This window comes from Patiria miniata, unplaced genomic scaffold (genome assembly GCF_015706575.1).
Source record: "Patiria miniata isolate m_02_andy unplaced genomic scaffold, ASM1570657v1 HiC_scaffold_25, whole genome shotgun sequence".
NCBI classification, from domain to species: domain Eukaryota; kingdom Metazoa; phylum Echinodermata; class Asteroidea; order Valvatida; family Asterinidae; genus Patiria; species Patiria miniata.
Window position 1 is genome coordinate 8,686,952 of NW_024037064.1, and position 25,664 is coordinate 8,712,615.

At 40.7% G+C, this 25,664-nt stretch overlaps 3 protein-coding genes and 1 long non-coding RNA gene across 5 annotated transcripts in view; 3 read left to right on the plus strand and 1 right to left on the minus strand.

Moving 5' to 3' along the window:
• The first annotated feature begins 1,063 nt into the window (after nt 1–1,063).
• On the plus strand, nt 1,064–4,441 carry LOC119732958. The gene is made up of 5 exons (XM_038206543.1): nt 1,064–1,295; nt 1,759–1,830; nt 2,026–2,103; nt 2,598–2,787; nt 3,412–4,441. Exons 1-5 carry the CDS (start codon nt 1,179–1,181, stop codon nt 4,056–4,058), a joined length of 1,104 nt encoding a protein of 367 aa, XP_038062471.1. The 5' UTR covers nt 1,064–1,178; the 3' UTR covers nt 4,059–4,441.
• On the minus strand, nt 2,658–21,455 carry LOC119732960. Its single transcript, XR_005271661.1, has 8 exons — nt 21,254–21,455; nt 20,474–20,591; nt 19,509–19,577; nt 18,825–18,998; nt 17,796–17,902; nt 16,671–16,777; nt 16,339–16,422; nt 2,658–2,740 (listed from the first exon to the last, which is right to left on the minus strand). It is a non-coding gene; the product is annotated as an uncharacterized LOC119732960 (long non-coding RNA).
• On the plus strand, nt 5,898–11,029 carry LOC119732957. 2 transcript variants are annotated; one of them, XM_038206541.1, is made up of 7 exons: nt 5,898–6,035; nt 7,219–7,317; nt 7,544–7,669; nt 8,202–8,327; nt 8,624–8,740; nt 9,186–9,369; nt 9,921–11,029. In XM_038206541.1, exons 2-7 carry the CDS (start codon nt 7,273–7,275, stop codon nt 10,562–10,564), a joined length of 1,242 nt encoding a protein of 413 aa, XP_038062469.1. In that variant the 5' UTR covers nt 5,898–6,035; nt 7,219–7,272; the 3' UTR covers nt 10,565–11,029. The 2 variants fall into 2 exon arrangements, with proteins under 2 accessions (XP_038062469.1, XP_038062470.1); XM_038206542.1 differs by lacking the exon at nt 7,544–7,669.
• Nucleotides 21,456–21,485: 30 nt separating the features above from the next.
• The window catches only part of LOC119732956, a 31,416-nt gene continuing 27,237 nt past the window's right edge, over nt 21,486–25,664 (plus strand). The window contains exons 1-3 of the mRNA XM_038206539.1: nt 21,486–22,037; nt 24,604–24,710; nt 25,611–25,655. Coding sequence (XP_038062467.1) covers nt 21,981–22,037; nt 24,604–24,710; nt 25,611–25,655 — 209 coding nt within the window. The 5' untranslated portion in view covers nt 21,486–21,980. The remainder of the gene's footprint in view (nt 22,038–24,603; nt 24,711–25,610; nt 25,656–25,664) is intronic.

The window sequence follows — 25,664 nt, forward strand, 5'->3', positions numbered from 1 at the left end:
TACAAGAAGACAATTACTGGTAATACGGTAAATGAGACTCATTATGAAGCTGCAACTTGGCTTTTGAGGAAGGTGTGTTTATTCTGCAATAACTAGATGCAATTTCAAACCACACGTACGTACTGCAGGTGGGACGTAGCAGGTCCCACCATATATATAGGCCCTACTTTTTTTGCTGTTGAGTCGACTGCAAACAGTGACACGAGCAATCAGCATATAGAAAAGGGTTTGAAAAGGGGAAGAGTATATTGCGACCACATTTGAACACTGAATTCATGAAGCTGTTCGATCGAGTGGCCATGTGGCAGAGTTATATTAAAGAATTCATTTTTATGTTTAGTTATTTTTCTCAGACTACAGGTCCCACTAATTAATTTCAGATCAGAGTATATCTGGAAAAAATACTGGTCTCTCATCGACTATTCTTCTTCACAGCTGTGTACTGGAGATCTCGCTCTTGATGCATGTTATAAGCCAAAGTGTTTACACTGATTTTACATTCCGGCATTTCCGATGCTTCCAATTGGTACAAGTTCTGGCTAAACTCTCATTACAGCGCGACAATAATGCATTAAAACCGCTATCATTCATTTCATAACTGATGATTCAGTGACTGTCATTTACCTGCAGACTTGCCAGAATTCACACGGATTGAAGTTAAAATAACACCAAGTAGAGCTAAGCATGCCTGGCAAGAGACGTGCCAAGCGTGGAGGAATCATCAGACCACGGGTAAGATACAAGGGCGGATCCAGAACACACTTTTTTGGGGGGCCAAACAAAATTTGGATTCTAGATGCTCTGTGGTGCGATCTGAGGCAATTTCTGACCTTTAACCAATGTTTTTTTCAGGAAAAGATGGTGGTGTACTCATTGCCTGCCTTTATTGCGATGTCACATAAAAAAAACAAAAATTGGTTTCGGTTTTTTTTGGGGGGGGGGCATGGCCCCCTTTGCCCCCCCTGGATCCGCCCTTGGTAAGATACAGAGAGAAACATTTAAACAGCACAATGAAGATTCCTACCATCTTTTACAGATTAAAATGTTCAAGGAAATGTATCTCTCACAGACAATCCAAAATCTTAGCTAAGAATAAACTCTTTGAACTTGAATTGATAACTGAACAACGGTCACTGCTTTATCTAATTTGAAATACAATCATTTTCTCTTAGGGAAAAATGACAACTGAAGCAAAGAGTTCAACTGTAAAGTTGAACGAAGACGAACCAACACTGGGTCCCACCATGTCTCCCAAGAGACCTAGACATTACAAAGGTCAAGGAATCAGCCAACAAGTAAGTCGCGGTAGAGAATTACATATACTTAGGCCCTATGCCTGTCTCTGACTTTAATGCAACTTTTTGTACCCGCGGACTGGATTCAATGTGTACCCGTTCATTGACTATAATATAAACTCCTACATAGAACTTGACGTTCAATGTGCCATTAAAGTGGTCAGTTAGGTAAATGTCCTATAGCTTTCGGAACAAAACATATCAGAATTCTCGATAATTCTTTTGCATGGATCAGTGATTTGTTTTGGCCAGATATCTTTATATTATATTACTATAATATTACTATTCAATTGTATTAAATATATTTAAGTCATTGAGTAATTTAAATGCAGCAAGCCTCCATGAATCGATAAGCTTGATATTATAATAGTAAAGCCTCGAATTAAATTATCTGTGCATATCCCACGAAACGATTCAATGATGTTTAAGTATTTATGGAGCATGTGGGCATCTCTCTGTTTAGGTGGAAATGGCGACTGGAAAAACAGAGACTCAAGAGACAACCAGAGACGAAGTAACACTGGATCCTAGCAAGGTGAGTTCTAGGCGTGGCAAGCGTGGATCGAGGAATATTAAATACTTTAATTCCTTGAGTAAATCAAATGAAGCAAAAAACGTCTACCAAAAATAAAACCACATAAGCTTGAAGTACCTGGAACTTTAAATTGAATTAGCACCAGTGACACTGCGAATTATGTTTCCATAAAAGTAAGTGACTATTTTGTTTCAGGCAGAAAGCACGACTGGAGAAGCAGAGAGTTCAGCTCAAGGGACGACCAGAGAGGAACCGACACCAGGCCCTAGCAAGGTGAGTTCTAAGCAAGAGTGGAGGAAACATACAGTTAACGGGTAAGATAACGGGTAAGAAATACACGGGTCGTTTCAACGTTTCTGAATATGCGAATAGTAAAAGATTCCATCAAATATTCGAAGAATTAGTACATTTGGCACAGCCCTCAGTGCTTTCAACAGGGGAGTCATGTTGGCGTAGCGGTACTTTCCTCGCCTTCCACCGCTGTGACCCGGGTTCGAATCCCGCCCGGGCCAATATGTGGATTGGGTTTACAGTCCCTACCTGATTCCGTGGGTTTCCTCAGCATATTTCTCTGGGCTTTTCCTCCCACCTCTAAAACTGTAATTTCTTCTCATTGTCTTCTCTCTACAGGTTTCTTCAGGCTTCCGGACTACAGTGCAAAGGGCACTTTTGAGGGATCCTTGGTTTCATTACCAGAAAGAAATAAAATAAATAAATAAAATAAATAAATAAATAACAACATTGTTTTGGCTTGACTTGCATTACAGGTAAGCAGTCAAAAAGACAATTGGGAGCTCGTTAGTGAGATACGTCTGAAGCCTGCAGCGAAAGATTGGAGTGATTGTCAAGCCATCGCTGCCCGTCAAGATGAGATTGCAGTGGTTCGCTTCCGCAACAACCAAGTTGTGATCTGCAGCAACGATGGCAAAAAGAAAAGTTCAATACCATTTCCCAAAGGTGAGTTGGCAGAATGATATACGCTGCCAATATGTTGAGTTAGCTACAATTTATATTCGTTTCATTCATTTGATCTGAAGTAGCATTGAACATCTTATAATTGTAACATGCCAAAAAGGAAAACACTATCGTGATGATTGGCAAATGCCCTTTCTTAATTTCCAAAGATTTTGAAAAGGCAAATACATAAAGTAGACTTTCGAACAAACAATTATTATATCTAATGATATTTAACTTGACACCTGGCATCACACCATTTGTTATTTAATTATAACACGTCTCTTGTCATAAATTGCAGAAGTATTCCTAATCCTTGGCCTACACCCTGATGAGTGTTATTTCATTGCCACTGCAGAATGGGCAATTGATCGCAACAATTAACATTGTTTGATACTGTGACCAAGTCCCTTTCATTGATATATTTAAGTTCTTTGTTATGCAAGCTCCGTAAAATCATGCTGTGAAAAGGAGCTATGGTTGAGGTTTGTAATAATTTGCCTGGCTATTGGTCATCATGCGGTAAGCCCTCAGTTTAATACTCAAGGGCAAATCATCACCTTTTTCTCACAACATACAACAGCACGGAAATTGATAAATTGCATCTGTACTCTCAATAATTAATAGGTCCAAGATACATTGCAGTCCAGCACATTCACAATCGCTTGGTGGTTGCTGAGTGTTTCGATCCCAACGTGAAGGTGTTAAACAGCGACAACACCCTGGCATACGAGTTCGAGACGACGCCTCAGAGTGAGTTCGAGCAGCGTCAGGAAGCCGATAAGCTCGACAAGCCGCAACATGTGCCAGGAGGAGTAGCGGTCAAGAAGGAGGGTACCATCTTGGTGGCTGATCAGAAAAGGAATGTGTACACTGAACACAGACCTACTGATGGTAAGCTTCTACGTACCATACCAGTAAAACGTACTCCCGTGCATCTGGCTGTTGACAGCAAGGACCGAGTCATAATCAGCGGTAAAGAAGGAGTGGATGTTACTGATGGTAATGGCATTATACTATTCACCCTGGAACCCACCATATGCAGTCAGTCAGCAAGGGAATGCGGGAGCGTTTACGGTGATAGCTCCGGTTTGTATGTTCCAGCGAGGCTTAAAAACTTTTTCAGTGGTCATATTCACCACTATGATCTAGATGGAAGGTTTCTTTGTTGCCTGGCTCAGCGTCTGCCTTGCCCTACGGGAATCACATTCACGTCCGATGGGCAGATGGCAGTGGCCGCCGGCAACTCCATCCAGCTGTATCGGAAGGTGTGATTCGATAAATTTACATGCCATCTAAAGAGGTCATATGTGAGTTTCAGATGCGCTCATGGAATAAAGTAGTCCGGCTGCATTAAGTTAGTGATGCAAAATACCGTGGCAAAGTATACAGTTGAAGCTAAATGTAGTTAAGTTTTGAGCGACATGCAATTTCAGTTGTAGTTTTACACGCCTGTAATTAACAATTTGCCATGCAACTTAAATGTGACTACTATATTGGTGATCCTTTAAAGAAAATATCTAACTGTGCTGTATAATTACAATACAATACAAGTCATTTAGAAAACAACCAAAAACTTAGTCAATGTACAGAAACAATGTTTGATAGTATAATATCAGTACAATGTGCGGTTTACATTGATACAGCTTTGTGAATTCCCTCTGGTTCTTTGACATTTTGAAAAGACAAGTTCGGAAAAACAGTCGTCTTTCTTTAAAAACAATGAGTTTGATTATTTACTGCATACAGCCACATTATTCGTTAAAGCTGTGTGAATGATTTGAATGCAGCTTATAGTTGGTATGTTGCTCAATTAAATACAACTGTGATTAAGCAAATTGTTGTGTCAAAAATATGGCCATTCCATGTTTGTCATCAATCACTATAGTCATGTTGTTGTTAGTGGATTTGCTTGGCTTCAAATAAGTTATCTTGATAGAGACTGCCTCAATTTGCTACGCGAAGTTACTGATGTCAACACCATCATGTGTCACAGTAAGCAAAACACATACATACAGCTCACGTTCTAGAAGTTTATAGTTTGAAGCGACACACAAATTTTAGTTGTACTTTTACATACTTGTAAACACGATTATCCTTACAACTCAAATGCAAGAAATGTGATTATTCTATATTGTCGATCTTTTTTTCATTGACACTGCGGTATGTACATCATCCACTGATAATTCGTTATTTTAGTTATGTGAAATGAGTAACTTGATCTCATTCACCATACAGGGACAGAAATTCTATATTTTTAATGATCATGGAATTCACATCAATTTAGAAACCATCATAGATATGATTGCTATTAGTTCATTGCATATTAAGTGTGATAATACATGAATTTGTGATCAGAAATTGCAGACGAGAAAATCGGAGGTCACTTGTTAAATGTAATCTTAACGTTCTGCTGTCGACACACGAGACCGGACGGATACCAGCGAAGCAACCTCAATACAAACTACAAGCACCTATTACCGATTGGCCGTGGGACCCACGATATGTCAAAAGCAGCACTAATTTGTTTTGGGCAAAGAATGATATTTAGTGCGTCGAAAAAGAGAAGACGCATATACCTACCACACTTTATAAAATGTCAGTGACGATGATGACAAAATATACAAAGTGTTCAAAGCAGATCTCAATAATGCTCGCTTTTGTTCATTCATCATTTTGTTCTTCAATTTTGGGCAACCCTTGCCCCTGAGCTATAGGTTCATCACACACATTGTGGCCTTTCAAATGCAGTCCCGATATGAAGCTCACAACCATTTTGATTAAAGAAAATGAGAGCGATTTTTTGTTGAATTTCATCATAATTTCTGAGAAAGCTCAGCTCAAGGGACGCTTGCTAGTGATAACTTCAAAACCTAGCGGTAAAGGCCTCATTGTACTCTCTCACGACGTACATGCAATTTCACACGGGTATATATATGAGCTGCAACTGCATGCACATAGATGCATATCTTGTGAGCTTTAAATAACAAACTTTGAAAAGGTTAAGGTCAAAGATAAGGTACAATTCGTTGCCTGCGTGCTGTGAATGCAGTTCACAGGTTCTTATTGATATACAAAGTTCAATGGGTTTAATTTTTAACTATGGACGCGCCATCAGATCATACGACGATACGTTGTATGCCAAGCGCCATTTTGCCTGGTACCCGCACACTGCACGAAGTTAAATTCAACTGCTGTTGAATAGATCGAGAGGAGAAATTCTTTTTGTGGCTGGCCAACAAACCATACAGGTAAGCCTACAAAAACACCTTTAATAGGGTAAATTAAAATTATTACCTAGCTGTAATTTAGCTTCCGCGCTAACGACATGTACTTAGCAGGGGTCAATTTCATGGAGCTGCTAATAAGCACACAAAGTTGCTTAGCACAAAACAGTATGGCTTTACTAAAGGGGCCGTACCAAAAGTCCGACGCCTCATACGTCCGACGCATCATAAGTCCAAAATTTCGGCATTATGAGGCGTCGGACTTATCAGGCATAACATTTATTTATTCCGCCTTATTGGTCCAACGCCTCATAAGTCCGACGTCGGAAAAACGAAGCGTTCAAGGTGTCGTACCTCCGAGGCGTCGGAGCTATGAGGCGTCGGACTTATGAGGAGTCGGACTTATGGGCCTTTATTCGGATGGGGGATGCGATTTTGTCGGATTTTATGAAGCGTCGGACTTATGAGCGGACCCATACTAATTAAGGCAGGTTTCCCGCCAAAACTCCATGTGAACTACATGTGTATTGCTTGTGATTGATATTCAGCTACTACCTGCTTGGCATGAAAATCACATGGAGTTTTGGCTGGTAACGTGCCTTTATAAATCATACTTTTTGTGCGAAACATATTTTGTTTCTGCTAAGCAGCGCCGTGAAATTGACCCCAGGTCCCCTCATATGCCGTAAATTCCCTGATGTCGTTTGCAAACAGTGAAAGGAGCAATCAGCGCTTAGAAAAGGGGTTTGAAAAAGGGAAGAGCCTATTGCAAGAACATCAATAATATGCGGCAATTATGAACTGAAGTCATGATACACTGAATTTATATTGCCAGATAATAATGTGGCAATTCTGAATACTGAATGCATGAGGCTGTTCAATTTTGATAGCAGAATTTTATAACACATTTTTTCATGGCTAGCTTTTTTCTCAGACTACATTACAGCTAATTTCAGATCAGAGTGTCTCTTGGAAAATGATGTACAAATAAGAAATGTTGATCTCTAATTCACGAATTCTATTTCGAAGATCTCGCTCTTGATGCATGTTATAAGCCAAAGTGTTTACACTGGTTTTACATTCCGGCATTTCTGATGCTTCCAATTGGTACAAGTTCTGGCTAAACTCTCATTATAGCGCCACAATCGCACTAAAACCGCTATTTCATTTCATAACTGATGAATAAGTGTCTGTCCTTTACCTGCAGAATTGCCTTAATTCATACGATTTGGAGATAAAAGAACACCAAGTCGAACCAAGCATGCCTGGCAAGAGACGTGCCAAGCGTGGAGGAATCAGACCACGAGTAAGATACAGAGAGAAACACCTATAGATATCGTTTTGTTTTAAACAGCACAATGAAGATTCCTACCATCTTTTACAGAATGAAATGGTCCCAGGAAAATGTAGCAATATATCTCTCGGAGACAAGAAAAATACCTAAATGTTATTAAGAATAAACTCTAAGAATTCGAACTAATTTAACACCAGTCACTGCTTGATTCAATTTGAAATACTATCATTTTCTTCAGGAAAAAAGGACAACTCGAAAAGCGAAGAGTTCAACTGTAAAGTCGTTGGAAGATGAACCAACACCGGGTCCCACCATGCGTCCCAAGAGACCAAGACGTTGCAAGGGTGAGGGAATCAGCCAACAAGTAAGTCACCGGTAGAGAATTACCCTGGATTGGACATTTGGGAGACATCCCCATAGACTTGTGCGCAAAATTTTTCAAACTTAAATGTGCCCTAACCCAATATTCTCATGTCTATTTTCCCACGAATTTCGGTATGTTTACTAATTAGACCACGAGCAACAAATGTAATCAATTTGCGATGCTAAAATTGTGCCTCTAAATGGGAGCAGTGACATTAGGGAGTCATGAAAATGTCTCCCTAATGACCGATGTCTCCCATCGTGCAAAGAAATTACTATAACGTGTCTCCTTAAAGAGGTTGTGGAATGCTCGAAGACATTTCCGTCATTTTTCGGGTATATGTAGCCTAAGGTGTGATGAAATAAAAACGACTATTGTGTCTGTCATGAAATGGGTACAAAAGGTACTTTTGAGAGCTGTTTTTCAATATAAAAATACCTAAAATGTTAGTAAAGAATATACTGTAAGAACTCAAATTAATTAAACACCAGTCACTGCTTGATTTAATTTGAAATACTATCATTTTCTTAAGGAAAAAATGACAACTAGAAAAGCGAAGAGTTCAACTGTAAAGTCGTTGGAAGACGAACCAAGACCGGGTCCCACCATGCGTCCCAAGAGACCAAGACGTTGCAAGGGTGAGGGAATCAGCCAACAAGTAAGTCACCGGAAGAGAATTACCCTGGATTGGACAGATCTTTTACAGGATTTTGTTTTCAAGAAAATGTAGTTACATATCTGTCAGAGACAATCTAGAATCTTAATTAAGAATATAATATTTGAACTCGAATTAATAATTAAACAACGGTCACTGTACTGCTTCATCTAATTTGAAATACAATCATTTTCTTGATATTAGCGAAGAACATCAACAGCAACGCTTCGAATTAGATAGCACCGTGTCACACTGTTAATGATTATGTTTTCATGAAGTCAGTGGGTATTTTGTTTCAGGAGGAAATGGCAGAGCCTTCAGCTCAAGAGACGATCACAGAGGAGTCAAGTGCACCGGGTCCTAGCAAGCCAAGCTCTAGGCGTGGCAAGCGTGGAGGATCTAAAATCGGACAACAGGTGAGAAAGAACACCTGCTCCCATGAATCCCTCAACAAACAAGGGCGTTTCTCAAATTGACAACGTATTATGCGAATGAGTATGCGCTTCGGTATATCCAGTCAGATATACATGTACGACTAATTGTTATGCGATCAAGCTACATGAGTCCTTATAGTCAACCCCGGTCATTTCGGTTTTTTTTAGAGATTTGAAAAGACACGATCTCAGCATTACTGATGTGAAAACCGCGTGCTGATGCCATCTTTAGTTCACTGATTATGGAAGTCGGAACACCAAGAGATGTGATGAAGTGATGTGATGAAGTGGCCCTATTTTGGCCTGTATCTCCAAATGAAAATTCCCGACAAACGACTCATTTAGCTTGATCCCATCACAATTGGTATATTTGGCACAACCCTCGGTCCTTTCAACGACATTGCTTTGTCATTGGCTTGCATTACAGGTCAGCAGTCAAGGAGGTCATTGGGAGCTGGCTCGGGAGATTAAAAAGCCAAAGACTCTTGCGCACTCGGACGTCGCTATCCGTCACAATGACATTCTGGTGCTTCGCCGTTACAAAAAAGGAATTGAAATGTTCAACCCCGATGATAAACAGGAAAGCCCAATGAAATTCAGCCGTTATCTTGGTGAGTAGGCTTGCAAATAATACAACCAAGACTTGTTTGAGTACTTTAAAACAAACGCTTTAAGTGTAACGATTTCGAATCATTCAAAAGCGACCCAGCCACATCAAAGGAGGACAGCTCATTGGCCTACTCGCGTAGTCTTCCTTCAAGCCGCTTATCATATACTTTGCCGCTTGGTTCTGCACGAATGGCCTTGTCAAAGGCCTGTTGTACTTCTTGTTTAAAGGCTGATCCAGTGAGCAATTATCAGTTTTAGCTGATTTTTTATTTTTTTAAAAAGGTCAAAAAGAATAAAGGTCGTCGTTTTTGAGCATGTAACCTCATATTGGACATATTTGACATACAATTCGGGTTTGATGACGTCACAACATTTTGACTCCAAAAAGATCAACACTGTATATACTTCACAACGTATAAGGCACCTGAAAGACTATGAAATCTGATAGGCCTACTGCTAGCTATATAATTGGGAGAATTACCCCGTCACGCGTGATATCTAATGTCTAGTCGGCCCACATTTAATAACAGAACTATTGTGTCTTTACTTTCAGGTCCCCGTATACAAATTGCATTTGATGACATTCACAATCGTTTGGTTGTATTGAATTGCCACTGTGAGCCAGCTCCCGAAGTGAAAGTATTCAACAGCGACAACACACTGGCATACCAGTTCACGGCGGTGCCAATTGGGGTCCACTCTCCTCCTTCCGCCGGAACTGTAGCGATCAAGAAGGATGGAACTATCCTGGTGAGTTTCTTCACACCTTATCTGTATAATGAACACAGACCCAGTGATGGTAAGCTCCTACGCACCATACCGACAAATATTAACCCTCATCGTCTTGCTGCCGACAGCAAAGGTCGAGTTTTCATCAGTTGTGGGTCGCACGGGAGCGTGGAAGTTACTGATGGAAATGGCGTTACATTATTCACCATAACACCCAGAATAGACGGACAATCAGGATTAGGGTGCTTAGGTGTAGTGAGTGATAGCTCTGGGATCTATGTTGGTGTATCACAGTGGCGTTGGCATGCAAGCATGAAAACTGGTCATATTCACCACTATGACCTCGATGGCAGGTTTCTTGATTGCGTGGATCAGGGTCTGTATGACCCAACTAGAATCGCTTTCACTGCAGATGGGCAGATGGCAGTGGCTGACCAGAACTCAATCAGGATATATCGTAAAGTCTGAAACAAAATTGCACGAAACTATGAGCAATTTAGCTCAATGGTGTGTAAGATCGGATCTAAAAAGGAGGGGGGGGGGTGACTGCTAGCAATAAACATTAAAAACATTATGTTATAATTAACGTTAAATTCAAATATACGATGTATTAACTCTAATAAGTCATTATTTATAATGATCTATAAATCACAAGTCATTTTCGCTTTTTGTACAATTTCATTGGAACACCAGGCTCATTTGGAGTGATTAATAGAGGAACAAAATACATGTAGTTTGAAAATGTAACAAACAAATCATCAATGTGCAAGATAATCCCACATTTGAAAACTTAAAATCAAAATTGTATATCGACGTGAGGAAATGAGGTTCTTTAAAAGCGACTTAACGTTTAATATTAGGTTTTCGTGGCCATTTTGAAAGACTTTTCTTTGAAATTCACCAACTATATCATTCAATTTCGTCCACGAAAAATGTCACACGCTTTTAACTGAGAAAACCAATTTAGTCATTTACCGTTCAATTTCAAAGTTTGGTCATACTCTTTAGTCACTGGGTCGAGAATATTCGTCATTACCGATCGAATTCGTCTAAGCTGCATTTTGCCAAATTGCAGCATTCAGAGATCGAACTATGAAGTTGTTACAACTATTTAAAATTGTCAGAAATGTTCAGGAGCGAATCTATCTTAACAAAGACGAACACCAAATGCGGGTGTAAAGACACCAATAAACATGTACATTGACGATTTTAATACAAATGGAAAGTTTTAAGTATCAATTAATGAAGTACTAATTAATGAAGTTAATGATACCAATATCTTGACACAGTAAAACTAGCAATTAGCTATAGTTTTGAGACACATACAATTTTGCTTTTGTTAAACGCACCTCTGAACACGATCTTCTTAACATAAATAACTGAAATTGGATCATGTTTATATTGTTTACCTTTGATTAATTTTATTAACGCTCTTTTAAGTTCCTTAATTGAAAATGTGGCGATACTTCTTTTGTATTAACACACCTGTACACGCCCATTTTGTTGCAACAGAAATGACAGACATGAGATCATTTTTATATTGTTAATCTTTGATTAATGTTAATAACACTCTTTTAAGATCCCTAATTGTAAATGTACTGATACCTCTTGTTTGAAGTATTTTTGAAGATCTTGTAGAATAAGGAATTTGAAATTAACCAAGCATATGCATTCTTGCATTGATATTAATCCTGGAATTTAATAAATTGAGAGACCATAATAAATAATGGCATGTCTGCTATTAGTTCATACATGTATTACCGTGTGAAATGTTGAGGGTGCTAATATGTATGATCAGATCTAGAAATGTACGATCAGAAATCACAAATGAGCAGATATGAGTTTCCTGGTTACATGTCACCTCAACACCTCTGTCGACACTCGAGGCCCGACGGATACCAGTATCAACCTTACTACACACTGTACAAACTATCCACGATATGTCAAAAGCAGAACTGCATTGTTTCAATATTAACGTGTTATACAATTATTTAACAATATTAGAGAGGACGCCATAGTCTATACCATAATTTGTCGCAGACAATGATAAAAAGAAACAAGTCTCCAAGGTGTTCAAAATAGGCATCAAAATATAACTGGTTTTTGTTCGTTTTTGAAGCTTTTGTTAACTTTTTGGCCATCCCTCGACTTTTGGATTATTTTTTCTTCACAAAGATGATCATCTTTTGAAAGATTACATTCCCAATATGAGGATCTTGAATCTGATGACAAGGAGAGTGACTTCCGGTCCAATTTCTTTATACATGTATTTGTTTTGATAAAATGCAAGCTTATGAGGGTTTCTAACCTCAGGAGAAAGAGTCAGGGCGTCAGTTGCCATAAACTCACACTTGAGAAAGAGGACTCTGATTTTGAAAGCGTAAAGGCGATAGCACGCAGTTACCAGGCCGCAACCATAAAGCACTTGTGACCTGAACATGGGTATAGCTCAAACCGCTGTGATGTATTTCAATTATGGGGTAATGTCCGGAAGAGGTGAACGCGTACATCAAACTGTACTTTTCCAGAAAACCCCACCTCCAACACAAACACACACATACTCCACCATCATCAGCGCTATAAAGGGGCACATTAGTGCCCGTTCATACTACTGGGCTTTACACAACAATGAGTGACCTTGTGGAAATAATCTTTATCAAATCTATTGAGAATTAGTAGCATCGAATCAGTTTGAACCCTTTGTATGCAATGAAACCTCTGGTGCTTTCTTAAAGTCGCAATAACAGGGAATGCTTTGGCACAGTTGCAAGAAAATGGTCTCTCGCCCGCATGTGTGCTTAATAAGCCTATCAAGTCATGCTCAGTGATTAGACACTTGACGTTTTCTGACTTAGTCACCGAAGCTACACATGTAGACCTTTTCCTGTCCTTCCTGAGACTGATGGAGCTTCTTTACTCCCTGAGCTCTGCATGATGTGGGATTTTGTCATGGAGAGCTAGTCTTTCACTAGTGAACTCTCAATTTACACTGGTGAATTTTCGGGTAGTCACAGCCTCCACTGGACTTTGTCATCCTCTTCATCATTCATATATCTCCCCAAGCAGCTTCCTACTATGAAAATATTTTCTTCTGAGCTGCGACATCATAACCATCATCTTTTCTTGGAGACTTGTTGCGGCTGATTACCAACAACACTCATTTTCTACACCTTTACTAGAGCGCTGTTATTCCCCAGCTCTTCAAACAAGCTCTGTGACTAGTAGACGTCGTGGGAATTCTGAGAAATTCACACAAAGAAAAAATAAAAATCGTTTCTGATAGACTTTGAAATGTACACAGTACAGAAAGCAGAGTCTTTAGAAATAATGGTCCGAGTTAGTGGATATCTGATTGTTCAGAGCAATAGCTGCGATAGACCCACTGCGCCCATAATTGCAGGATTATAAACAAGATTCAACCAGGAAATACCCTGGGATTGCAGCGACAGGCGAATGAAGGTGGAAGGTTTACTGCACCCAGCCTGTTCAGCATCAAGTCCCTCACCTATCCGCTCCGTTCACAAGTACCCCGACACTGGAAAAGAGAGTACAGTTGGGGGTGACGTACCGACTGACGCCATCTTGCCCGACTGCAATTAATTTGCCGTGAAGCGCGGCCACTGCCTGTACATAGCACAACTACCCTGGTGTACGTGCGTCACACATAGGGAATGGTGCCCGTCAACCGACGAAATGTCCCGGCCATTGGACGTTGTTGCTATGTAAAAGTCAGCACAGACAGAGCTCATATCATATCACGCAGGCACTTCATGATTCAGATGTAGAGTTGCATGGCAGTAACAATATCAAGCAACCTCCTAGAACTATCTGACATGAGAAGGAACCCATAAAGACCACAAAAGACCCCAAAAAGTGGATCCCAAACAGGAACATCAGGCAGGAAATGAAGGAGGTGATGATGGATGTCTGACTAATGCGACAACATATGAAGCAAGAATGAAAGAAGGTAACAGCAAGAAAAGGTGGCCCTTCTAGGCGTTGGCGACAAGTGAATTTCAATAATCACGACTTGTTGAGATATAAAGTCGTGACCAATAGCACATTATTATTTATCCAGTAATACCTTTTGGCTAATGGACTTTTTACTAATAAATTCAAATATACGTTTACGTGCACATAAATGGGCCTGTTAAAAGAAGCAAAAGCGGTCCATTTATCATGTACAGGGGTATAAACTTTCTTGACATTTTCTATAAATTTCTCAAGGATTTGTCGCTTTTTCCTGAGAAATTTGATTTGCATTTTAAGTTCTGTGCGGGTAAGAACTATTTTAGTGAGTAACCACATTATCCAGCACCTGCCCCAGTATTACATGTACAACGGGGCATAGATCATCAGAGCATGCTGCTTTTTACACAAGTGCTTCTTGAAGTATTGGCGACTCTTGCCTAGTCGCATTAGTTGTACACGCCCACCCCCTGACACACTGAAGACATGCAGTAACAAGATCACAGCAGCCTAGGCTACAGTTACAGAGGATAAGAACTGCTCCATCCTCACAGAAGAGGGTGCAGTTAAAGAACTGTGCAATTATGAGCTTCGACCAGACACCAGTATACTGGACAATACTACCACAGAGAATATGGGAATGTGATACTGGGGATCACATGTGAATAGGATAATGTTCTAGTAGAGCTATTAAAATGTGAAGGGATAGAAGTCATCGAGACAACTATATTCCAGTTGTCCATTTGCTGCAAGGTCGCTTAGTTCAGACATGTGTTGCACTAGGACTTGGTCCTTGTCCAAGAACAGCCTACAGGGAGCAGTGGTGGGCAGATGTCACAGAGGCCGACAAAAAAAAAGAAGGCGTGGACTATATCATGCCCCTTTACCCTGCATGACTGAGGGCACAAAGCTACGGAGATCCCTGACTCACATTGCGAGTAACCTCCACTAGAAACTTCTGAGAGAAAACAGTCGATCTAACTGTAAACTGGCCAGCCCTCTAATCTATCTTAATCCTTTGTCCAAACAGTAGCTTTATAATCCCTAATACCTAGTGTAATAAAGCCACATGTGCTGTCACACAGCTGATATTGACAAGTGCAGGGGATTAGCAGCAGTATCTGATAACAGGGGCCAGTTTGTTGACAAAAGGATTAACAAGATAAAAGTGAAACTCGGAAAGCTGCTAGAAGCACTTACACCTGATGTGGCCAATCGACTGTCTCGTCACGTTAATGACTATATGGTCACAGGATGAATCGTCGCAGAGCTGACAAACCGGCGAATCGACCATTTTGGCGATTTCGATTTTTTGTTATTTTTAGGCTTTATGAAGGTTGCTCTTTCAAGTATTTATGCCAAAATTCTTAATATTTGTCTGGATTTTGAGATTCAGAGCCCCCTTGTGGCGAATCACTCACAAAAACAAATCCATAATTTGACATAGTGACGAATACGAAATTTCGCTGGTAACCAGCTTATGTAAGGTGTGCGTTCCAAGTACCAACGAATGTTATTCGTCAGTTTGTTGGATTGCGCGTGCGTGCACGCGCGATCCGACGAACTGACGAATAGCATACAAACATTTCGCTGGTAACCAACTTATGTAAGGTGTGCGTTCAAAGTACCAACGAATGTTATTCGTCAGTTTGTCGGATTGCGCGTGCGTGCACGCGCGATCCGACAAACTGACGAATAGCATACAAACAGTGTGAAGAACAACCGGATATTGCAGATTAATGTAATTTGACAAACTGACGAATGCGTTTACGATCAAATAAAATCATATCGCACAACTTCTCTGATTAAATAAGTGACCTGGTGGATACTTAGTTTCATATTTTATTCAGAATATATACTAACAGTATTTTTATCGAAACATTAAGGGTAAAATACGGCGCCCGGAGAAGTGTCCAACTTCAAACGCGAATTACTCCAAACAAGGTTTTTGCTTATTCGTCGGTTTGTCAGCTCTGCGACGGAATGACTGAACAATCCTCAGAGTCTCTCAACAGAAGTTTATTTCGTCTGTTCCATTTTTTTTGTGGCCTCATAAACAGATAAGCATTGTACACAGATTTAGGTGACAAATTTATTTGTTCGTGTGATATATTTCATGCATGAATACAGTCAATGACTTTACCCAGATTCAAACGGCTGTCACCTTTGATTTTGGTCCGTAGTTTTTCTCCTTTGGCATGCATGACATGAATGCAAAAATGTACAGCATTGTCCACAAAATTTCGATAATGCAATGGGGAATTGAGTCTTACCTGGCTTTTGGTCTTTGTGTGTCGTTTCCACGGCAAAATCCTGCCCAGTATTTTGAGACTGATCAAGATCCCTTGCAGAGTTTTCTGGAGAAGATAAAAAGGAGTGCAAAGTTTTACCATCCTTCGTTCCATCAGCACCTATAGTGTAGATATAGTGTACATTTCATTTACTAAGTAGGGAGTAGCAGACCCAGTCTTCACTGTGTGATAATGACCTGGTTAGGGAATAACTGTTGTTAATGGACCACTGTTAATTGACAACAAGTCAAAGTATTTGACCCATTATCTGACAACTGTGGGCCAAGAAGAACTTGAATCTAAGTAAGCCTCACTGATTCTTGGCATTCCAGGATGTGGCACTTCTTGTTTGACGACAACATCCACAGGGGCCACAGGGGCTACAGGAGCTAGTGGGTCTATAAATACTGCTGGAAAGTGGCTATGAATGAAAAAAAAAACACAATAGACGATCTCAAACTTCATCAGGTTTAATAGTTGTTCAGCACACTTCCTTTAGATTTTGAGCACTTGTGTTGCTTCAAACGAACAAAATGCACCAATTACAAATGATGGTTTGTACCTTTGAAGCTGCACAAACCAAAAACAAATAAGTAAACTTCCCATACAATACATATAGGTGTTAACTTTGTGAGGGCTGTGGTCCAATGGTAATAATACGGTGTTTGACTCGTGTGCCGTGGTACATGGGTTCGAATCCTGATGGAGAACATGGTGCTTGTGCTCTTGAGCAAGGCACTTTACCATTATTGCTTCGTCCTTCCGATGGGACGTAAAGCCATAGGTCCCGTGTGTTGTGGTATGCTTAACCCTCCGGCGCAGAATCTAGCCCTTTTGGGGACCCAATTTGGTTAATTACCTTAATTACAAAAAAAAATTCAAACCAATTCTGGTGATCTTCCATCTAATCCTAGCAAGAGGCACCCTCTACGGATATATGCAGTCACCTTTAGTGTGTGACCCCGGGTCAGGCATATCTGAGCATGACAACCTGGGCTAAGGACCGACGCAATTTCTGCCCATCCGGGGACCCACCATATACACGCGCACAAAACAACTCCGACGCAATTTCTGCCCACCCGGGGACCCACCATATACACGTGCACAAACAAGTTCACTTGCGAGTAGACAGTGCACGGCTTGACCACAGACTATGTATACAAATACACCTCCTTAGTCTACAGATATGGCAAGATTGTGTTCATGTGGATACAGTGTTGTGTAGCCTCAAACCGTGGCGCTAAATATTTGGGTCCCCAGGGGACCCCTTACTGTAAGTGTGTTACTAAATGGGCTTTCTGCGTCGGAGGGTTTTAAAGAACCCAGTAAGACTTATAGCTAAGAGACGGGGTTTGCATGGTCAAAGTCAAAGTCAAAGTATTTGACCCATTATCTGACAACTGTGGGCCAAGAAGAACTTGAATCTAAGTAAGCCTCACTGATTCTTGGCATTCCAGGATGTGGCACTTCTTGTTTGACGACAACATCCACAGGGGCCACAGGGGCTACAGGAGCTAGTGGGTCTATAAATACTGCTGGAAAGTGGCTATGAATGAAAAAAAAAACACAATAGACGAGCTCAAACTTCATCAGGTTTAATAGTTGTTCAGCACACTTCCTTTAGATTTTGAGCACTTGTGTTGCTTCAAACGAACAAAATGCACCAATTACAAATGATGGTTTGTACCTTTAAAGCTGCACAAACCAAATATGAATGAAAAAAAAACCACAAAAAACACAGGCAAGACTTATAGCTAAGAGACGGGGTTTGCATGGTGTTTCTGGCAGTGGCTGCAATATGCGCCGCAGCACCTTGTATACCGTTTACGCAGCTGTTACACGTCTCATATTTCCCACAAACTTCATTTATATTACCTGTCTTTAAAAATAGACGTAATTACCAGCCCCTTGAGTACAGGTACATACAATAATAATAACTTGGGAGGCTAAAATCACTCGCATCTGAGCAGCCGAATTATTGCAAAGGACACGGCTACAACGTACTCGTATTATTTTGATGTTCTATAAAGGACAAGTTTATGTCGCAATTATATTCCCAAACGCCGCAGAAAGTGAACTACAGCGTTCTAAAGTGAACCATGACCTTTGAAAAATTGTGACTTGTGGCCAGGCTAGTGGTGAAGCTGGCCAAAAGGTAAAAGTGAACCACAATGTACCGTGAATCACAACTGCCTAAGACTGCAACTTATCCTGTATAAAACACCTTCCAGTCTCCCCAATACATGTATAGAATAGCTTCAAATTCCGTTCTTCTATCTGCATTCTCCGTATGCTATCCATTTTTGTGTGTGTAAATGAGATCAGCGGTACACAAACCAATCTTTAGGCGAAAGATCATAAGCTTATAAACAAAATCGTATTCAAGCAGGTATCACGACACATTTGACTAAGACGTACTATTTACGTTTCACCAAGTCTATTGGTTTTGTAACTGTTTCCTCTCTCACCGTTCTGCATGTTCAGGATGAAAGAACTGAATCTTATCTTTCGCTTGAATGATCCTCTTGAGGCTCTTTTTCCCATAAGCAGAAGGCCGCTTTAACACCATATCTTCCGGCAGACCCACAACGTTAATTTCCGACAGGCGTTTGTATGTCATTTTCTTTTGCCCTGTTGCTTCTCTACCACAAAACACAAATGGATTCAATGTGTTAAAATATTAGCATAAAATACATGTTATAAAATTTATAACGAGGAGGAATCTAATGAAAGTAACAACTGGCACTCATCAGTCACATAGGTTTGCACACACATTCATAGGTTCAAGATTCATTCATTTACAACAATCTACAGATACATATACCATAGAAAGTGATATCTTAAAGACACTGCAGATGAGCCAGTTAAGAAGCAAAGCTTTTAAGCATGGGCCCCAGACAGGCATGTTCATTGAGCCCAAACCGAGAGAAGGGATGTAACAATGAACAATATTGAATAGTCATACGTGGTAGGGCCCTTAGTACATACAAAAATAGCATACCTTAACACAATACATATTCGGACGCAGACAGAAGACAAACAGTGCACTGCCTGGTTCCTTTATTGAAAGATTTATTGCATGATGCCATGCCAACTGTGAACCTAAGCCAAAATAAAACTTCCTCGTTATTTTAAAATGTAATAAAACTTACTATATTTGGCGTTAAATATCGACTGCACCTGTTCTCTCAAGATCGAAATGTCTTCAGCGCCTATTATCTCTGCAATAAAAAAGGTCACATTGTTGTCTGTTGCATATACTAGCAAGGATCTATTATGTTACCTCTTGAGAAGTTAATTACGGAATAAATTAAGCTGCACATACATACTACACACACACTGAAATTTGTATCTTTGTGGAGTCAATTCTTTGTTCTCGTGAACTAAAAGTTTAGAGTTTGAAAGAGTAGTTACAAAATGCTCCTATTTTGACCGCAATTAATTTAATTGGCTGACATTCCGACTCAATCTCCCTTACATAAAAACTTTAATTTGCAACATACAGATCAACACACATTGGAAATTCTTAGTTTTTGAGTAAAATCCACACATCTATTGCGTGATAACCCTGTGGAGACGTATTCATCTAAATTGCCCTGTGGATCTCGGAGACGTATAATACAATCTTTTGTTCCCTATCATGTACATGTCTCCACAGGGTACCGTGCACCAGATCATAGTCACAGGGATTGTGTGAACGGTAATTATTTGTGAACAAAAAAATTAGGTTACAATGGGAAAATGCTAAAGCAGTGTTTCATTTACCGATTGAATTTCTTTCTCTACAGGATATTCTGGGGAAGACCCACGGAATTAGGTAGGGACTAAAAACCCAATCCACATGTTGGCCCAGGCAGGGTTCGAACGGGTCACAGCGGTGGAAGGCGAGGAAAGTATCGCTACGCCAACCTGACTGCCCTTTCTGAGCAATAACAAGTTCATCAGCAAGAACTGGATTATCCAAATTGGGTAATTTAGTGAAATGGTAGACTTCTTTCAATCATTAAAACTTGAAAAGATGTCGATTTTTCGGTTTGGCAACTAAAATGTACATTTTTATTTACATACAATGTAATAAAAAAAGCACATGCTGCACACACGTATGCAGTGTATTTACCTTCACATAGGTCACAGACACACCGGTCTCTTTACTTGCTTTTTGAACTCTCGCTCGCTCTGAAGTTCCATATGCCCTCATGCCATCTTCCCAAAATCGAGTTAAGATTTCATCAACTCTAATCGGAAAAAAAATGCAAAATTCAATAATAATCCATTCACATTAAATCAGTTAGTTACACTTACTCTTACTTTTCAACTGGTGTGTTTATTTTCAACAGTTACAATTATTCAAGAGGAAAATGATAATGACTATATAGCTGTTTTTAATTCTCCTAGTATGAACTTATTCAATACACAAACTGAAAGCATGAACACTGTTCAATTTGACTTTAAATTTGATTCCACCCTTTTTGGAAATACGGTTATTTATACTTGCGACTTACTTTGAAAGTTCCGTACTCGAGTAGAAAAATCCACTACTCGCCCAGGCCTAGCTATATAGGCCTATAGTTCACACAAAATCAAACTAGGAAATATAACTACTGGAAAACTAGCTCATAAGGACCCCACTTTTTTCATTATTAACTCAACGAAGCTAGGTCACTCATTGCAAACATCTTGAAAAAGAAATGAGCCTACAGCTATAAGATTTCCAATTTCGCCGACCCCATGCTCCGAGCATGCCTCCATGATAGTGTACATAGTTTGACAACCACGTGGCGTCTAGACTATAGTGGAATGCGGAGGCTACATTCTCTCCCAATTAACGTTCCTTGCTCTACTCCAGCCCATAGCATAAGTTCTATTTTTTACGACATCAATTTCAACTTTAGCTTACTGTTGATCTTCATTTACGGGCTCCATCATGATCATCATCAGCACAACACACTTATTTATAAATGCGTACTACGATATTGAATGTGCTGCTGCAGAGTGTATAGGGGCCTATGTCCTTGACCTACTACCACGTGGCCACACGGACGCGCGTGTACACGTGCGATGTCTGGGGTCCCGCTATATTTTCTCTGCACAACAAAACTGCGGTTTTCATTTCACGCAGCTGGCCGCACGGCGCTGTATACAAATTGTATACAGTGCGGTAGCTACCCTGGGCACTGACAATACATGTACATGTATACACATGTACATGTACATACATACAGTTCGACAGGCGTGGTGGGACTAGTGACCTCCAAATACAAACAACTCCGTGAAGTTTACGTGCTGATTGAGTTTGGAGTTTGGACAATTCAACACTGACATGCCATACCAAAAGGTCCCTCACAAACTACACCCCTCCATGCTGCACCAAAACGTTATCAGTGGTTGTCGTGGCGTTGAGGCCGGTTTTCTGTTCCTTGCTCTATGTTGCGACGGATAAATTTGCAGTGAACCAAAATACGTGTAAATACGCACGAGATATACTTCCGGGATTACCAAACAGGTCTACTGACTGACTGTGAATATTCCTGACTGTCATGACTGTGTGTCTGTGTGTATATCTCGTAACATCTAGTTTAAAATCATTTTAATGGACTGATGAAGGAGAAGGAACTTGCGGAAAGATGATTTGTGTCATTTTGGTAGCTGGACATGGACGCGTTTTGGAAGATGAAATCAAGGTTTGTGCAGGATAAGACTACAAGAGTAAACAACTAATTAAATTTTTGAATATTAGACAACTCGACCGTTGAGACAACTCAACTCGGGACAGCTCGACTGTTGAGACAACTCGACCGTTGAGACAACTTGACTCCGGACAGCTCGACTGTTGAGACAACTCGATCGTTAAGACAACTCAACCATTGAGACAACTCAACATTAATTAAGACAACGCGACTTCGACTGTAACTGTTTAGACAACTCGACTGTTGAGAAAACTCGACTGTTGAGACAACTTCACTGTTGAGACAACTCAACCGTTCAGACAACTGGACCGTTCAGACAATTAAGTCGACCATTCAGACAAGTTGACAGTTGAGACAACTCGACTGTTCAGACAATTCAACCGTTCAGACAACTCGACTGTTCAGACAACTCGACCGTTCAGACAACTGGACCGTTCAGACAACTGAACCGTTCAGACAACTCGACCGTTCATCAGACAACTCGACCGTTCAGACAACTCGACCGTTCAGACAACTCAACCGTTCAGATAACTCGATTGTTCAGACAACTCGACTGTTCAGACAACTCGACCGTTCAGACAACTGAACCGTTCAGACAACTCGACCGTTCATCAGACAACTCGACCGTTCAGACAACTCAACCGTTCAGACAACTCGATTGTTCAGACAACTCGACCGTTCAGACAACTCAACCGTTCAGACAACTCAACCGTTCAGACAACTCGACTGTCCAGACAACTTGACTGTACAGTGTATGTGCATTAAGACAAGTCGTCCATTGAGACAAGTCACCCGTTGAGACAAGTCGACTCGCCATTTTTCGAGGGAGTAGGGAATATTATTACTAGGACGGGGATTGGGAGATGCCAAGTTTTTTGTTTTGCCATTGGGATGGAATTGTTGTCGTGTCCAGCCGCAGTTGGAGGGGTACGGTTTTGGGGTGGCCTTCTTGCGCTTGGGTCGGGGGTAGCCTGCTTGGCTCGGTCGGATCGGGGTTGCTGGGGTTGCTGGATGGGATTGGCTTTTTTAGTTTAGGGAAATTATGGCTCTATCCCATTCATTGTCAAATGGGATGGGCGAACATAGGAGATCAATGGTCGAGCTGTCCCGAGTCGAGTTGTCTGAACGGTTGAGTTGTCTGACATTCAAATGTTCTACAAACATGACAACAAAACGTATTCTGCATGCATGGTAGCCTAGTGCATTCGGCACCTTGCCAACTCAGTAGCCACCCCAACTCGGCATCTTGCCAATTATACCCGACACCCACTAACTCGGCACCTTACCAACTTGGCATTACCACCTCGTACCATAACGTTCAGTGGGTGCGCTAAATCTGACGTTTATTAACACTATATTACACAATAGTGTACAAATAACAGCAGGCTCTGTCCTAATTTTGTGCACAGGCATAATTATATTCATACCAGTATATTTTTGGGGGTGTCAGAGCAGCTGGGGGGGGGGGGGGGGGAGCAGTATTTTGCATGAATTTCTATGAAAAAAAAAACACAAATTTTTGACAGAGCTGGGTTTTTCTTGGACCCCCTCCCCCTGGATCTGCGCCTTGTTCAATATTTGAGATATTTTTCTGGATGACGCTTTAATTTTATCGAGGTGCATCACAATTAACCCTTACCCTACTTGACCCTCCAATGCATGCCAATTGTGCCTCAAGAAAATCTCCTATGTTTTTTGCATGGCCCTCCAATATCTGCCATGTCATTTCAAGGGTAACTGGACAGGCACTCCAATACATGCCACAGAGAACAATGAGAGTCCTCTGATAACAAAGTGAGTGCCCCCAGCTGGTCAGTATCAGGCACCCTCCAGGGCCTCCAACTCCTGCCAATTGGAGCCTTCACTGTTAAGGCTTGTTATCTGCCAAATAACTGCAGCTGGAGGGCATTGGCATAACCAACTGACATGCAGTAAACTACCCTCAGAGAGTAAGGGTTAAGGCACTAATATGTGAAGTAATTGTAGCCACCCAGCTAATTTTTGGGCAGTATGAGCAGCCTGATCAAATTGAAGATACATTGTATTTTAAACCTAACCCCTAGTAGTTCCTCAGGACTTTCTCAGTCCAACAAAGTCCAACCGGAGTTTCCTGCTCAATCCACTGTGCCTTATTTTCATTTGTTTGCTGAATCCAACGGAGTCCAACATGGCATTATAATGCGGTTCGGTTGCCTGCTGAATCCAACATTTTGCATCAGGAATTCATGTACACAAGGTGTTTACTGCTCAATCCAACAGGCTCCATCGGGTATTTGAAATATTTGGATCCTGTTGGATTCAGCAGGGTTAGGGTTAAAGACACGTTTGGGGCACTGGTACCCAGTCTGCCATGTTTTCAAAAAGTGCTTTTAAAAATGTAATATTGAAAAAACAAAATTGACAAAATGTAAAAGATAAGCCTATTTAAAAAAAATAATAATTAAAAAAAAAAAGCCAGCGTGGAGCTTGAAAGCAGTCACTTTCTGTTAACTTTATCATAAATGCATGCACCTACATGTAGTGGCTTATACCTGTTTGTTTTATTTTTAATGTCTTACAGAACGATGCCTCAGGGTGTTACTCCAACTTGGAAGGCGTGCCCAAGTCCTTACTTCCGGGCGTAGGTGGGAAAAGAATTCTGGATTTCTGGTGGGAGGCCATCAACACGTGAGTAGACAAACGAAAGAACCAAAACTGGTGGGAAGTGCAAGTTGTGGGAAATTGTTAGAATGTTAAAAACTGTATCTGGTGTGTGATGTATCCCCCCCCCCCGAAAATAAGCCTTTATTCCAGTGGTGAATACAGAATACACCTTCCAAACCTACCCCCGAACCGCCAACCTCAAACCCCTCTACCTCTACCCCCAACCACAACTCCCTCTATCTATGTACCCCTCCAACCCCCTACACCCACCAACACCTATCTCGATCCCAACCTGGAGCTGCTTATTACCTCCCCACCCCCCGATCCACCCACTAGTACCCCAACCCCATCTCAACCCCTTCCACATGCATTCAAACCTGATTAGAGGAGAGCCTACTATTGCTTTGCATCTTATCTGCATAACAAAGGATTGCCTTATACTGTAATGCCAAGTGCTTTCTAGAAATTTTCGTACTATCTATTTTTAGTCGAATAAGGCCAAAAAAAACCCAAAACGTCTGCTTCCGGTTTCCCTAGCTACCCTATTCTGACAGCCCGTACCCAATTCTTTTGGGGGGAAATGCGGAAAACAAACACCCAAAAATATCAATTACTACTTTTTACCCTTGGCTACATGCAGACACCTCTATATGATCGTACACAAAAAAGAATTTGCAAAAAAAACCAACAAATTCCCTGCCTGCCCTATTTTCGAATGCAATGTAATGGCAAGCAGAAGTATTTTTTTGTCCTAATCATAACTATCACTGTAATCGTAGACTTGTATCCAGTCACTGAGTAGACCACAATTGATGCTAATGTCAACAAGTATCATCACTGAGTATAATAATTTTATCTTTGATGAATAAAACATGATATTGCATTACATTTCAACGGCTTTTCTTTCCTTTTCATTATCAACAGGCGACAGGTGTTCAGTGACGTTTACCTTGTCACCAATGCTGACAAGTAAGTAAG

Bases quoted from the DNA above. Each gene is read 5' to 3' on its own strand.
- LOC119732957 (XM_038206541.1), top strand. From the start codon at position 7,273: ATGCCTGGCAAGAGACGTGCCAAGCGTGGAGGAATCAGACCACGA. The intron at 8,741-9,185 runs GTGAGAAAGAAC...CTTGCATTACAG, and splicing joins GATCTAAAATCGGACAACAG to GTCAGCAGTCAAGGAGGTCA. The intron at 9,370-9,920 runs GTGAGTAGGCTT...CTTTACTTTCAG, and splicing joins GAAATTCAGCCGTTATCTTG to GTCCCCGTATACAAATTGCA.
- LOC119732958 (XM_038206543.1), top strand. From the start codon at position 1,179: ATGACAACTGAAGCAAAGAGTTCAACTGTAAAGTTGAACGAAGACGAA. The intron at 1,296-1,758 runs GTAAGTCGCGGT...CTCTCTGTTTAG, and splicing joins GTCAAGGAATCAGCCAACAA to GTGGAAATGGCGACTGGAAA. The intron at 2,788-3,411 runs GTGAGTTGGCAG...AATAATTAATAG, and splicing joins TTCAATACCATTTCCCAAAG to GTCCAAGATACATTGCAGTC.